The sequence below is a fragment of the Barbus barbus genome (assembly GCF_936440315.1).
Source record: "Barbus barbus genome assembly, chromosome: 24".
In the NCBI taxonomy this organism is placed as follows: Eukaryota; Metazoa; Chordata; class Actinopteri; order Cypriniformes; family Cyprinidae; genus Barbus; species Barbus barbus.
Genome location: NC_136752.1, coordinates 18,393,707 through 18,409,387, shown reverse-complemented (window position 1 = coordinate 18,409,387; position 15,681 = coordinate 18,393,707). Strand labels below are relative to the sequence as shown.

The 15,681-nt window shown below is 35.3% G+C and overlaps 1 protein-coding gene across 1 annotated transcript in view; it reads left to right on the top strand.

Moving 5' to 3' along the window:
• Positions 1-4,645: 4,645 nt before the first annotated feature.
• Positions 4,646-15,681, top strand: part of LOC306843484 (ryanodine receptor 3-like) — a gene marked incomplete at its 5' end in the record, with an annotated part of 110,689 nt that continues 99,653 nt past the window's right edge. Inside the window, one exon of the mRNA XM_079375010.1 lies at positions 4,646-4,693. Coding sequence (XP_079231136.1) covers positions 4,646-4,693 — 48 coding nt within the window. The remainder of the gene's footprint in view (positions 4,694-15,681) is intronic.

Below are 15,681 nucleotides of genomic sequence, written 5' to 3'. Positions count from 1 at the left end.
CAAAAGTTTGCAATCTTTCATGCCTCATTTATATTTTAATGTTCATATTCCTAAACAAGCCTCAAGCACCACCACTTAACAGACCACAGTCCCAGACCATAATGTTTCATTCTCTGACCCCTGAAATCATATGATCGTCTGCAAACTATAGAGGATGACACAGTATGCCTCTGGGTTTTGGACTGCAGGTCTTCAGTGTTTCAGAGTCTCACCCGTGTTAATCTGTATCATGACAACCATCACAAGGTTTAGGTTTAGCATTCCTATCCACCTCAGTGATCACAGGCTCTGTGGGGAGTAATATGCTCTGCTGTATTCTCAGTCCCTCCTCAATGTGTTTCTGCTTTCAAAACACTTCAATACTGAAGCCGAAGAAGCATTACATAATGCTCTTAATCTCGCCTTTTTAGCTATGAATTTGCTAATTGACTGTTCACATTCAATGTAAATGGGGCATTCTATTATTTTTGAATATAAGAAATTGTAATAAAATAAAGAAAATATGCTGTTATATTCTATAAAATATAGAAAATTACAAAAATAATATTCTATTAATATAATTTTTGAAAGAACTCTCATTTGTTTGATCAAAAATACAGTGAAAACAATAATATTGTCAAATATTCTTACAATTTAAATGATATATTTTTCTTATTATCCATGCTGAAAACAGTTTTAATGATTATTGTTTTTTTGTGGAAACTATGATCTGTGACTTTTTTAAAGGATTCTTTGATGAATAGAAACTTGAACTTGAATAGAAAATGAACAGCATTTCTATCATGACAGCTCTCGGACGATTGTAGCATGGATTGGATGTGACAATGCTAATGCATTTGGTCTTGGTGCAATAGATCTGCTATGTTGCTGAATTGCTTCTGTTGTTGGTTATTGCTGTTGTTGTAGATTATTGTTGCTGCTGCTGCAAAGCAAGTACAGAAACTTGCTACTGCCAATACATACGCCGGTACAGTGCTGTGAGTATTTAAGACATACTGCTGCTGCACAAGTAGCATATATAATAGCCCGTAGCAGATCTGTACAGGTGGAGCCGGGGAAGGTGGAGGGTTTCAGAGGAACTCTGAAAGCACGCTGCAAAATGCTCTAGTGAATGCTAACCAGTCATTTAAATGTAAAGTAGAAAGCTCATTGGGTGTATATACAACATGAACCAATCAGCTTGTGCCAAATTAGATTAATGTTGTGAATATCATCAGTTTGCGTTAAGGACCTATGAGCAATGCGCCATCTATACTTTCATGACAGAACTTGGAATTTATTTGAAATATTAATCTTTTGTAAACACAATTGTTTTAAATATTATATTTACCATATAATGTATAAATAAATAACCAGCCACTAAATAGTATGCATTTAATGAAAGAAGTATTTAGAATAACAAGTGAGAGACAAGATCACAGAATTAGGAAGGGTTATAATCTTGAGAACAGAGAGGTCACACACCTATAGTTGGAGAGGTTGGGATGGTTGGTGTAGTGGATGGGGTCCAACTGACACTCTGCTCATTGACTGTTGATTCAGATCCATTATAGGTGCTTTTTTCTGTGCTGTCATACAGATATTTTCCCTCTTGTGTTAGATAAATACTGTTATAATCCTCTGCATCATCTTCAGGTAGCGGCAGAATACGGTACTGCGCCAGAGGCCTGCAGGTGCGTGAGGATAGACGGGATAATGGTGGAGACACAGCGTCCAGACTTGAGCATCTTGTTGAAAATGTAGTGACAGCATCTGAAGAAGTGAAAGAAATACTCTTCCTTCCTGATTTAATATTTGTTTGCTTACGTTCTTCACAGAGCTCCAAAGGGAAACTCTCCTTGTGCTCTGTGGGTATGTGACTGTCCAAAAACACACCTGTGGTTGAGGTATGTGTGCTGTCTTTTAAACAGTCTAAACTGGTGCAAACCTGGTTGATAAGGTTCTCAACTTTGAGGATCTTGTCTTTCACTCTGGGCATTGCTTCCTGCTGCTCCATACACTTATTTCCACACTGGTAAGGTTGAATCATGTCTGTTGACTTCCCTTGAAGACTTTTCTTAGTAGTCTTCATCAGGTCATGAAGATTTTCTGTCCCATCCGAGTCAAGTTCAAATACATTGTCATACTCTGAGAGCTCACTGGACAGATCTTCCTCAAAGCTCCTTGAATCCTTGGCTGTATTATTTTTCAATTCAGTCTGCGTCCCAGGACCTTCATGCTCGAATTGTCTCTTTTCGTCTTTTAAAACTTTGTGTGAGGGTTGCTCAGTAGTTGAATTTAGTTTCTGGTTGCTAACGTACATCCTCTTCTCTACATCCAGTGATCTCATTGTCCACAATTTCTTCTGTTTCTGCCCTCTGGAGGCTTTTCTCAGGCTTTTAGGAGAAATAATGAGCTTGTTCTCCAGGTTGTTAATGCAGCACAGATCCTCTCCACTATGAAGGTCACTTTCCAAGTCTGAATTCTTGCATCCCTGTTGATTTCCCATTATAGCCTTGGCTTTGCAATCCACACGCGGATCCAAGCGCTCCTCAAAAAGCACCTTATTTCTGACATCATTTGTCTTATCGAGACTCTTGTGTTCACTCATCAACGGTCCCACCTCCTTCATGCCAGGACTAATCAAAGCTTTACCCTTAAGAGCTGCCCTTCCATTCTCCACAGAGCCTGGGACGTTAATGACTGGGAGAAACTTAGTTATCTGTTTTTTCTCTCTGATTAGTTTGTAAAGCTGAAGAACAGTGCTGCTGCCCTCCATGACAGTCTGCTTGCTTATTACAGTGTTAACCATTATGAGGGTACTTCTAAGAAAGAAAATATCAAAATTAGTTAACTTTATTATTTAAAATGACAACATCGGAGCATTTTTTCATTTGTGTTAACTTTACACTGGTTTTAGTTTTACTAATTTATAAGCTCTTGTGACTAATTTAGAAGCTCTTGCTTTAACAAAGTTAAAAATTAAAGCAGTTGCTATTAACAGGTTGCAAAACAAAGCAAGTAAAAGTCTTTATAAAATCCACAACCAATGCTCTAATCTCAGTGGAATAAAAATTAGAATTCTTACCATCATCCACTGGCTACTTTACTGGTATTCATTTGAGCTGTAGTCTCGTCTGTCCCATGTCTTTCCTATATTCTCTCTGGCTGTGATTGATGCATAACTGTCCAATCAGCACCGACTCTGAGAAAGCATTCACCCTAATCCAAGATCTGAGGTCAGTGTTATGGTATTGTGTAAAAAATAAAAACAATATATTAACTGGGCATGCAGGCAAAAGTGTTCATTTTTCAAGAAATTGGAGACATGATATAGCAGGGGGAATTAATGATCATGATACTTTGCCACCACAGCCTGCTGGCACGCAAACTGAGGGAAATGCTGCCCAGTAAATTAATGTTGGAATATCGTGACTGCAGTTTAGAGTTTGCCGCCAGATGGAACTGTTACCCCAGAATTTCATTTGGAGTCTCGGCCAAGTACTTGTAGAACCATGAGAATGTTGCCTTGGCATTAGTAGTCAAGCGATCATATAAAACCAGCATTAATTGCTATGCTATTCATATCCTCAGAATATCCTTCTTGTTTGTTAAATGTCTATTTTAAATATCTATTTTTTTCATCTTTGATGTTTTATTTCATCTTATCTTTGAAGTGTTGTCTAAAAATATAGGCTATGTATTAGTAGCCTGTTCTTGTTTATTATAGTTGGCTATTATTATATTTTATTTATTCAGGTATTTTATATTTTATTTCACCTGTCACTTCACTGATGATGTAGCAATATTATACGTAAATTATGCCAATGATGTACTTTAAAATTGAAATGTTTGAGCTATTCCCTCAGAAACGTGATGCTCATTAATGCCCATTTTATCTTTTGTTAGGAGTTATCTGAATATTCTTGTATTTGTAGCCTTCTCCAGTTGTTATTTGATCTTATTTAATTTATTTTATAAGATTAGCCTACAGATGACTTATTTTTGTTTACCTTTTACTTTTTTGTTTTTCGTTATTATTTTATTATCAGTATTATTTTATTACTGGCACCTTTATCTTTTTCCATTTGTCTTGTCACTGATTTTTTTATTAATGCTTTGACAATATGACAGGCTAAAACAGTAATCACAGTCAAAACTGAAAAATTATTATATTCAGCTTTTTAAGACCTCGAATTATTTTATCTAGAAATAAAATTAGCCTATTAGTTTCAGTCTTGCTTCATGGTCATAATAAGCAAGTAAAATGCAATAATTTGTTTTTTAATGGTGTGCATAACACCGTCCCAGTGGCTTTAATTAAGCCAAAAAGCGTTTACAGAGTCATTCCTTCTCACATTCAACCTGTTAAGCCTGTTTGTGAGAGACGTTTAATATTGCAGGATACAGAGTCTTTTTCCATGCTGTCTAAAATTTACCCACTCATATTTTCCGTTTGATAGAAGCATGCAGATGCGATCGTCCCCGTGATGGTGCTCCACTGGCATTGAGAGAGAGTGAGTGACAGCAGCGGCAGTGGGCTTGCCCGCTCTCCCCTATATGGCTGTGGATGGAGTATGCTAATATCGGCAGGACAGGAGAAGCACCGCTCCGCTGCCTGCTGTCAGTGGTGGCTTTCGGAGTCTAGGCAGGCTCTTCTACAGCCATGGCCGAAGGTGGTGAAGGGGAAGATGAGGTTCAGTTCTTACGAACTGTAAGTAAAAACAAATGCAGTATATTGTTTTTTGGCGCATTCTTGATGATTAATTCCGATAAAGATAGTGTAATGCTGACACATCAAAAATGTTGGCTCGCACGCCGGGTTTAAACGCTGTTGGGCTTCTCTTAGTGGTCATATTGATATATTTGGCATCCTTACGCATATATAATAGCAAGATGTCGTATTAGCTGCTATTTAGAGTATTAGTCCCTTATTTGGAACTTGAGTCAGGTGCGAGTTTGCGCTCGCGACGCACCTGTAAGTCAACGCGCGTGAATGGGAATTCAATGAGCATCAGGCAGGTGCAAGGGCAAATGCTGTTTATGCTAATTTAATTTTAGGCAAAGTGTGATGTGCACGTCTGTCTAAGAATGAATAAATATGTTTTTGTGTTTGTTGTAATTTTCTCCAACGCCTTACTGAGCGCGCGATTAGTAAATAAATCCAGTTGGCGCTCGTGCGCTGTTTGTCGAGCATAATTCTGCAGTATTTTTCATTCTATAAAGAAGTGCCATGTTTGTGTGTTCATAAAGTCCTCCCACACGCGATTCCATTTGATACCATCCTCTCACCTTCTTTAGGACTTTTCTATTTCTGTGGTTAGACGCAGATTGGTTACATAGATGCCGTGGCGCATGGCAGTTACCTGTGTAAACGATATGATAGGACATGACTCCGTGGTGTGAATTACTGTAACACTGGAGTTAGTTAGTTATGAAAATGTAGAGGTGGTTGGGTAAAGGTGTTGTGTGGTCTCCTTACCATATTTTAAAGGTTATCATGTACACTCGTAAGGAATCCAAGCAGTATTTTCTTCATCGTGATTTTTTATTTTTCTGCAATTATTTGAACAAAAGAGCCCTAAAATTGCAAATCCTATAGCACAGATGGCTTGTTCCCTTTGGGATAAACCAATGCCAGAGGCCACAACAAGAGCAGTGACATCAGTCTAGGTTCAATTAATCTGAAGGATGCTCAATGAGCTGAGGCTGCCACGTGAAGCACATCCCAAATTTGCTGGGATAGTCACAAATCCCACCATCTACTCAGGTCTGCAAGTACTGTAGGTGTGTCCCATGTACTGTACATCTGCATTATTTTTACGCCATTTCACAATATAGTGCAAATAGCATTTTTAGCAAGCTTGATTTGAGATGACACTAACTTTCAAAAAATCATACCATTGTTTAAATTGTGGAGAGTGTAAAGCAGGGCTTGACACTTACCTTTTCCCCAAGGAGCACATGTGCTCCTAAGTCAAAAAATTTAGGAGCGCATTAAAAAAATTTAGGGGCGCAATGCAAATTTTTCAAATTAGGTGTTTTAGCTTAATAAGGGGATACAAAGAAACATTTACAAGCACAATTATATAATTTATCAGAATACAGAAAGTACACAAGGTTTTTAAATAATTTTACTTCAGACATTATTTAATAAACTAATTATGTAATTAGTTATAATCCTAATAAACTGTGTCGGTATAAAATTTTCACAATAATCATTGAAGCTTTTGTCACTGTTTTTGTTTTTAAATCACAATATATAATTTCTAAGTGAAAAAAGTGTTGTCCTCCTAACAGGTTAAATAACTTTATTAAAGATAAATTACTAAAAGACTTTTATAAAAAATACATAAAAATATTTATAAAGTAAACAAGTGTTTCAAGATTAGAGTGCAAAAGATTGTTCAAATGAACGAAAGAACAATAGGTAAGTAAGGTCCCATTTGTTAACATTAGTTAAAGCAGGTTAACATTAACTAAAAATGTGCAATAGCTAATTGTTGCAGTAGTTAATATTCTTTGTTAATGTTGATTAATAAAAAATACAACTATGTTAGTTAATGTTAGCTCCATTGAATTATATTAAGACAACTTTTGATTTTATAATGTATTATTAAAAGTTGAAATTAAGATAGCATTATTAATAAATGCAGTCATTGTTTTTTTCATGTTAACTAATGGACCTTGTGTTACTGAACAATAATAACGAATCAGTCGTTGATATATAGATAGGTCCACTGTTCTCTATTATAGATCAGTGCATGGGCCATGTTTTAGCTTAGAAAAAATGTTGGAAAATAAATAGCTCATTAAGTCTTTAAGTAAGAATTATTTGATGCTATTGTGAAGACTAAAGCGAATATAAATATCTAAATGACTGAGTGTGAAACATTATTTACACCGTTTTAGGAAAGTAGCGCAGCTGATTTGTTTACTGGGTTACCGGGGTAACGGCAGCGCCCTCTAGTGGCGAATGTGCGTCATTCAGCGCGTCTTCACTTTAACTCGCTCCGCTTTTCTTCTCATCTGTGCTCATTTAAATTAAACCGTTGCCTTTTTAAAGTACTAAAGTAATCATATGAGGCTGCATCGCAATTTTTCCATAAATAAACAGAATAAATTAATACGTTTGTTATAGGCTACTGTATAAGTTAGGCTGTTTTGTATTTTGTTTTGTATTCGCACTTGTGCTCCTAAATACATTTTCCAGTTCGCACACATCTATTTTTAGTCGCAAATGCGAGTGAAATGCTTGCACTGTCGAGCCCTGTAAAGGGACATGCATAGTGCATTATTTACAAAGCAATTAATCATTTATTTTTATTCATTCTTTTATTTTTCACTGCAGTTTTGAAAAAATCACATTTTCAATTTCAGCAGCTAATATCTTAAATTGTGAACTGCTGATCGGTATATTTTGCATACAAATAGGGTGTCTAGATGGGGCATTGTACCAGCCTTTGTGATTATCAGTGACAAGGCTAAGCTAATTTATGTTTTTTTGAACATTTCTGAACAAATCTTAAAAAAAAAAAAAATTCTTGTCCTAGGTCATTCATATGATGTGCATAAACAATAGATAAAGTTACCTGTAGCTATGTACAGATTCCACGACTATTGCCAAATCTACACTGCAAAGGTGGTATAGAAGTACTTCTGATTGACATTTTGGTATCTTTAACACAGATTGTTTATTGCTGCTCAGACAGAGGTGGCATAAATGCCATAACACAAAAATTAGATCTGTATACTTCAATATTCAGGGCCAAAATGGCTCGGAGCAGGAATAATTTATGGATTTTATCCAGCTTTACATTCTTATACAGAATTTTGAGCAGGCACAGAGCAGCCTTAACTCAACTGTGTAAAAAGGCCCCATGACATCTAAGGAAATAGTTAATTATTGAAACAAGTCACAGTTTTGGTTGGAACACAGTGCCTTAAATAATATATAAATGTATGCATACTTATATAAAAAGCTATTGGGCTTAGATATATTAGATATCTAATAGAAAGATATCTAATCACTTGGATATCTAATAGAAAGAGTGTAAAATATATACTGAGTTGTTGTGTTGAATTTTTGTCAGCATTGTTTTAATTTGCATATGCAACATCGATCAAATCTATCACACCAATTTATTGCAGTCTGTTATAGCTTTCTGCATGAGGCAGGTGTGTGACATCTCACTTCCCTGTTAAAGCGTTAGAGTGAGAACTCTGGCAGTGAAGGTTACAGTCTGACTAAATAGCGGACATTAATGCACCCTAGACCTCCGTGAAAGGTGTCCCAATTCTGTCTTTGCTGTTAGGTGACTGCGCAGTCGCATGGTTTTCACACTCCAGTTACTGGGCATTTTATATGCATCCGGATGTTATTCGTTCTCTTGGGCTTATTTTGATTTAAATGGTAGAAAATCGTTTGTTATTTAATCAGAAAGAAGGCTTAGATAATCTTGGCAATTTACTCTGAAGGACATCAATAGTGGGTAGCATATAATCAAATTGTAATAAATAAGTGTAGAGTAAGCACCCATGGGAAAACGTATGGTTTATTGTAAACGTAAATAATAATAATAAATAACTAAACTAAAAACATAGTTTCACAGTGACTCAGACTTAAGACTTAGCACCTCTCTTTAGAGAAATGGCAAGAAATACAGTGTCCAATGTGCAGTATTGGTCTAATGAGACTTGACAGTGTTGTTTAGGCACACTTCTATAAATCCAGATGTAGAGTTCACCAGTACAGTAGCACTGGGCTTATTTGGAGTTTATGTTGTTCTGGAAGCCTTCTGCATTCCAGGGTTTAAATTTAGCCTCTTAAAAGTTAATACTTCCACTGCACATACGCACACAGTTCTCAGGCTCCTGCTCCATAGGTCATTGCATCAGCTAGTTTAACAAGCCAGGCCATGATGTTTCAACACTGTTTTTATTTGCACAGTATCATATTTTAAAGTCAACTACTACCATAACATGTGCTAAGATATTAAAAAAATACTGCAAAGAGTACTGTGAATCTGGATTAGTATAACATATCCTCAGCTTACTACACAGTGCTCTGGAAAGCTTGATTGTGGCATTGTCATCGAGCGGTCTGCATAATGATGGATGCACTATAATATATTAACTATAAACTGTAAATTTGACCCTGCATTCTCTCTCTGCAACTACAGTGAAAAGGCCTCAGAGGACTACAGTATTAATTTTATAGTGAGCATTAAACTTTTAATGGCAAGAAGCTCAGGAGGCCAAGCTTAAAGCAAGAAAAATAAAACATTGCTTAGAAGAAGGAGCTGTTAGAAATCAGTTAAAATGCTTAAAACATAACTTAAAATAGAGAAACGCAGTTACTATATTAACAAAATAGTAAATTGGATTGGAGATTAATTTGTATTTTTGTATGTTATTGATAGGGTGATTGTTTTTTACATAGTAATGTACTGTTTCACTACCTTGCAATCATTAAAAATATTGTCATTTGCTGAATTTGATTTAACACTGTTTTACGTTGTTTTCCATGCTATGTTTCTTGAGTACAACAAATGTTTGATGAGAATATGCTTACTTTATCTCACATTAAACAAGTTCAATTATCCCCAAAAGAGTAAATTGCATAACTTCTCCTCATGGGCTGCCATTTACTTGTTCATTTTAATTGCACTGACGTGTAAGACATTGTGGGTATCAGCAGATATATGCTGACATAAGAGTTATTCATGCATCTTGAATGTCATTCAAAGGACTGTGGCAGATATAGGTCATCTATGCATGAAAAGTATAGGCATAATATCTCTCTCTTATATTGTATTTCACAATGGAAATGTGTAATCAATTGTTTGGCAAAACTGTAATAATAATTATATTATAGAGTTGTAGTTTGCACATAATTTTTTTAACACGCAGCATTGTGTTATAGCATAATGTATTTTAGGTGATGGTACTGCATTATCCATCATCATCATCATCATCATCATATACAAATTATATAGTCAACATAGTGCATTTGCTTAGCCTATATATTTGTTTAAATTCATGTTTTTGTTGTTAAAAGTTATATACACTGGGATATTTTGTTAGATTTTGTGTTTATGGTGTGTTATTTTAGTGTTGCGTGTTACATTAGTGGTGTTTGTAGTTCTTTGTGTTGGTAAAAGTGCAAATCTCTAAAAGATTTTAGCCATTTTTCATGGAAAGACAATTTTGAATTTTGAAGTTTAAGTGATTAGATTATTTGCTATTATGGCGGTTATGAGTATACTTTATTTTTAAACATATATACATCCAAATCTTAATTTTTTAATACATATATATGTATTTTTATATTTATTTTAACCACAAATTTAACAGCATATGTTTACATGTTTTCCTCCATTTCTTTTTCTTCAAAAAAGTTCTGTTTAGGAAACATCTTCTAGAGATAACCTTTAACATTAGTACACTTGCAGCACACCAGGCTGTTTTGACAGCTCTTAGCGTGTGTATCTTTGATCAGCAATTGAGTTGGAGATTTTAAAGCGTTATCTGTTTTCACTATTCCACCATCACTGGGGCCGTGCTGGGTGTTGATAGCTTCAGTGACTATGAGTAATGAGAGGTGCCCGGGTAAAAGGTAAACCACAGAGCTTTGGGCCACAGCTGAAATCCGCAGTACGTGAATTGAATTGTGTGTGCGCGTTTCCGTGCTGTTTCTGTAAGGCTGCTGATGAGTGACTCGTCTGTGGTTCATGAGCTTCATGTGGCAGCCTCAGCTCATTGAGCATCCTTCAGATTAATTGAACCCAGACTGATGTCACTGCTCTTGTTGTGGCCTCTGGCATTGGTTTATCCCAAAGGGAACAAGCCATCTGTGCTATAGGACAACACAAGCGCTCAGACTCAAGAGTGTTTGTGTGGGTGTTTATTGTACTAACATTTGTAAAGCATGGTTGGTGTATTATTCATATGACAGGATTCCATGGTTGTATAGGTTGAGCTTGTTAACTGTTATAAAATCCACTTGAGGCAATTAGTTTTAGCAGGATTACACAGGAATTGTTGTTTCAGCAAAGTCAGCACATATGTGGCATAGCTTTTGCTTGTCTGACACACGGGCCTCATGTCAGTGAGACGGCCTTGGGGGCCCATGGAGCTGAGAGCTTACTCAAGAGCACAACTGCATTGGTCAGAAGAAGTACCCAAGCAAGATCTTAAAATGATAGTTCACACGTAAATTAAAATTCTGTAATATTTATTCACCCTCTTGACTTTTTGTGTTTTAGAAAAAAAAGAAAGTATTTTTTTGGAAAAAATATTCTTGAAATACACTGCTTTTCAAAATGTCAAAATTTTGGGGTCAGTAAGATTTATATTTTTTATATTTTTTGAAAAAGATGTAATACTTCAATTTAGCAGGCATGCATTAAATTGATTAAAAGTGACAGTAAAGGCATTTTATAAAAGATTTCTAATAAATGCTGCTCTTTTGAACTTTCTCGTCATCAAAGAATCCCGATTAAATATGTCAGGTTTTCCACAAAAAATATTAGGCAGCACAACTATTTTCAACATTAATAATAATAAGAAATGTATCTTTAGCACCAAATCAGCATTAGAATGAATTCTGAAGAATCTTGTGACACTGAAGACTAGAGTTATGGCTGTAGAAAATTAAGTTTTGCCATAGCAGGACTAAATTACATTTTACAATATATTAATATAGAAAACAGTTATTTTGGATTTTATTAATATTTTCTATTTTTCCTGTTTTTCCCGTGTTTTTAATCAAATAAATCCAGCCTTGGTGAGCTATTCAAAAACATTATAAAATCTTGCCCCAAACCTTGCAACTGTAGAGTGCATAATGAATGTGAATAAGGAGTTGCCGTTTGAGTTGTCAAAACGTTTCATAAAAGTAGTTCATTATAAGACTGGTGCACTATATTCCAGCTATTCTGAAGTCATAATTATGATAGCTTTGTGTGAGAAGCAAACTGAAATTTTAGTTGTTATTCGCTGAATATCTTGACTTCAGTCCTAACTGCATGATCGAATAGCAATATCTGATATGGGAGTAAATTGTTCTTTTGAGTTAAAACCTTTCAATGAATCAATTGATCAAGTTCGCAAGATCAGTCTAAATTATTGATTCACAAAATCAAACTGATTAGGTTCTCATGTTTACAAACTCCGTGATCCAGTCACATAATTGCAGCAGGGCACAGGAAGATTGACTAAGTGAATAATGACTCATATTTTTTGTTTGTTTGCCTTATATGATTGACTATATTTATGATATTTTTATGATGCTTTAGCCATTTTTAAAAGCTTGATTCATATTACTTAAATTGCAGGATATTTGCTTTTAGTGTCTGTGCAATTATATGGGAACAGTACAGCGTAGATTATTAAAAAATAATTTAGAATTAAAGTAAAAGGGATTTGGAACAACATGAAGGTGAGCAAATGATGGCATTTTGGGATCTTTCCCAGTGCATTAATTGCTCCTCCTGCCGTAGTCAGTGAACTCAGAGTTCAGACCTTCTCTGACCGAACCTCATTTGATGCATCAGTATTTTATCCACATCCAGAGATATCTCTGTCTACCGGGAGTCTGTCCGAATTCATTTGTTAGTGTAGATGGAGATCACTCAGGCATGCATGCAAGCCATTTTCTATTGCGTGAGGCTATTTTTCCCAGCAGTATGCATGCTAAGTGAGCCTAGACTGCAGAGTAATACAATTTGTAATTTGGCTGTAGCGGAAGGCACACAGTTCTTGCTGTTTGTGAACCTCTCGGTCTCAAACACCCTAAAGCTTGTCTCCTTGACCCAATCACATTTTTAGCAGTGCTCTCAGACTGCTTTAAAACATCACAGCATGCCTTCTGCTGTGTCACTCAAGGGGGAAACGTCTCTGTAAGGATGCTTGACAGCACTGGTGAAAAGGCTTTTGCATTTTTAATCGATTTTCTCCGAATGGCCTCTTGTGTTATACCTTTGCTTTGTAACTTCGGATCTTATGTGAAAGATACTGGCTCTTCGAGAGTCTGATCACCAACAAAGATTATCAATATCAGTTATATAGGACAAAGGAGAAGAGAGTCACTTACAGTTGTAATGTGCAAAGATACTCTGTGCGTATCCAGTTTCTTAGTTATGCTGTGTGATTACTTCAGCCAGAGTATTATTTGTGCAAAACAAACTCTAATTACAATTAATAACCTCTTTGTCTCTGCAATGAAATCAGCTTGAAGTGTGAAATTAGATACATTAAATTAGAATCATTCATCCATAGTTAGACATGGATTTTATAAAGCACAAAAAGTGATTCTCGCACACAGTGCTTCTGTATAAACATTTCTCAGTCTCAGATAGCCAAGGGCTCTGTGGAAAATCCTTGAATTGTGAATGAAAAATCTCAGTTTAAGACCATGGCAAGCAATATGATTAGAGTGCAGAGGGCTTCCCCATACTTTCCATTTATTTTCTCCTTTCATATTTCAACAGATTCTTCAATAAACAGTTTTACACCTTGAATCAAAAAACATTATGAATCAAATTCCAGCATTATATATTTTGATTTGAAGCAAACATTTTTAAATAAAGTTAAATAAAGATATAAAGACTAAGGTACTCAATGTCCTTTGTGAAATGAAACTACTCCCATAACAACTTCTCAGATCTCGTTTGTAGTTAGTGTACTACTTCACAACTTAACATGAATTAAAAAAAATAAATAATAACAATTGGCTATTGGCTTCTCTTGAAGGAATGTCTGTCAGCAGTTCATAAATGATGTATTTGGCCTTTAAAAGTTTGAGAAATCCTTTGTAGCTTTTTCTTACTTTTAGTTCAAGGTGAGCATATTATTCTCATAGAGCATTATTGAAGGATATTGCAAGTTAACTGGATGCAGATATGGAGGTGATAAAGATGCGGGCTCATTCAACCATCTCACTAAGCTGTCATATACAGGAGTGTGAGCCACCTGCTTGATAAAGTGCAGTAGCTGGCAATGAATTTGAGTTATTTAAGGAATAAGAGATTAGCTTAGATGAGCAAAAGACAAAGAACCATCTCTTCAAACTCCCACTTTAGGTGAGAGCATCGTGAAATGATGATCAGTGATCAATGAAATAGTTCTTTTTATATTATACAAGTTGTCAATGGAGTTTGAAGTAGTCTGAAATGTATATATAAAAATATGCTATATTTATTATTGTATATTAAATCTGTATATATATATATATATATATTAGTGCTGTCAATCGATAAAAAAAATGTAATCGTGTTAATCACAGTCCTGGACTGTGATTAATCACGATTAATCGCAAATTTAAAATACTAGGATTTACCTGTAAATGTGTTGAAATAAAGGAATGCATGACAAACTAGTTTAAGGAAACGGAACCTTTCACATCTCCGCCAGGTATGAGTCATAATATTTATTATTCTTTTGTTTTAATTCAGCCATTATCAGCCTTTATACTGGCAATAAAATGTTTACCAAGCCACATCGCTTCAATCCCAGTATACATTTACCCAACTATTATCAAAAGTATTTCTAAATAAATACAACAAAACATTTTCTTGCGACCTTACATGAAGTATTATGATAAAATGCATTATGAAGAAGAATTGGACCTGTTCTGCAGGTGCATTAGAGCTAACATTAGCATCATGCTACATAAGACAATTGATGAGATTAGTACACTTTTACTCAGAACTCACTTTAAACCACCATCGAGTGTTTGTTATAACTTCCTTTTGCGATCACATGTGTACACTTTGGGTGGCCGTGGTACATTATAAAAGTAGCCCAAAAAACCTATTTTCAAAATAGCCCAAATATGCAGGAAAACTGCAACCCTGGCAACACTGGTTTGCTGTACCCTTATCAAATATGAGTATACAGATCTCTCGCACACTGTCGCTCTCTCTCTCTCTCTCTCTCTCTCTCTCTCTCTTTCTCTCCACGTTCGCTTCACTTTCGTCTAGCCTGGCGTCTCATAATCACACAATCCCTGCGTCCCATTGTGCATACTATCAATCCTATCTGCCCTAAATAGTATTGAAAATTACTAATGTCACATAGAATTTAGGATGGATAGTGTGCACATTGGGACGCAGGCTTCCGTGCTGCGATGACGGCAAGAAGTTGGGGTAAAACCTTATGAAATGATTACTTTGCGTAAAAAAAATATTAACGCGTTAAAATTTTTAGATTAATCGCATGTGTTATCGTGTTAACGTTGACAGCCCTAATATATATATATATATATATATATATATATATATATATATATATATATATATACTGTATATTATTCTGTATTCTTCATACAGTGGACTAAATTTGGGATCAGAAATTATTCAGACACTTTGACCTGACCATGTTTTGTTAAAGTGTTTTTTCTTTATTTTTGGTTGATTGTAATGTTAATGAATACATTTTGGTTTGACTGTGTATATATATATATATATATATATGTATGTATATGTGTATTTTAGCCAAAATTAAACATCAAATTACCGTACTCATCAGATAAGCATGTACATTTTCACTCAAATTGTTATGCTGTTAATATAAAATTTGCATTTAATTAAAAAAAGCATCTTCCCTAGTGGCCTCAGAATTGTAGACCTCACTGTACTTAAAATGATTTATGATGTGTTTGGAGAAACAGAAATGTCATCTTTCAGGCGACTGAAAAAT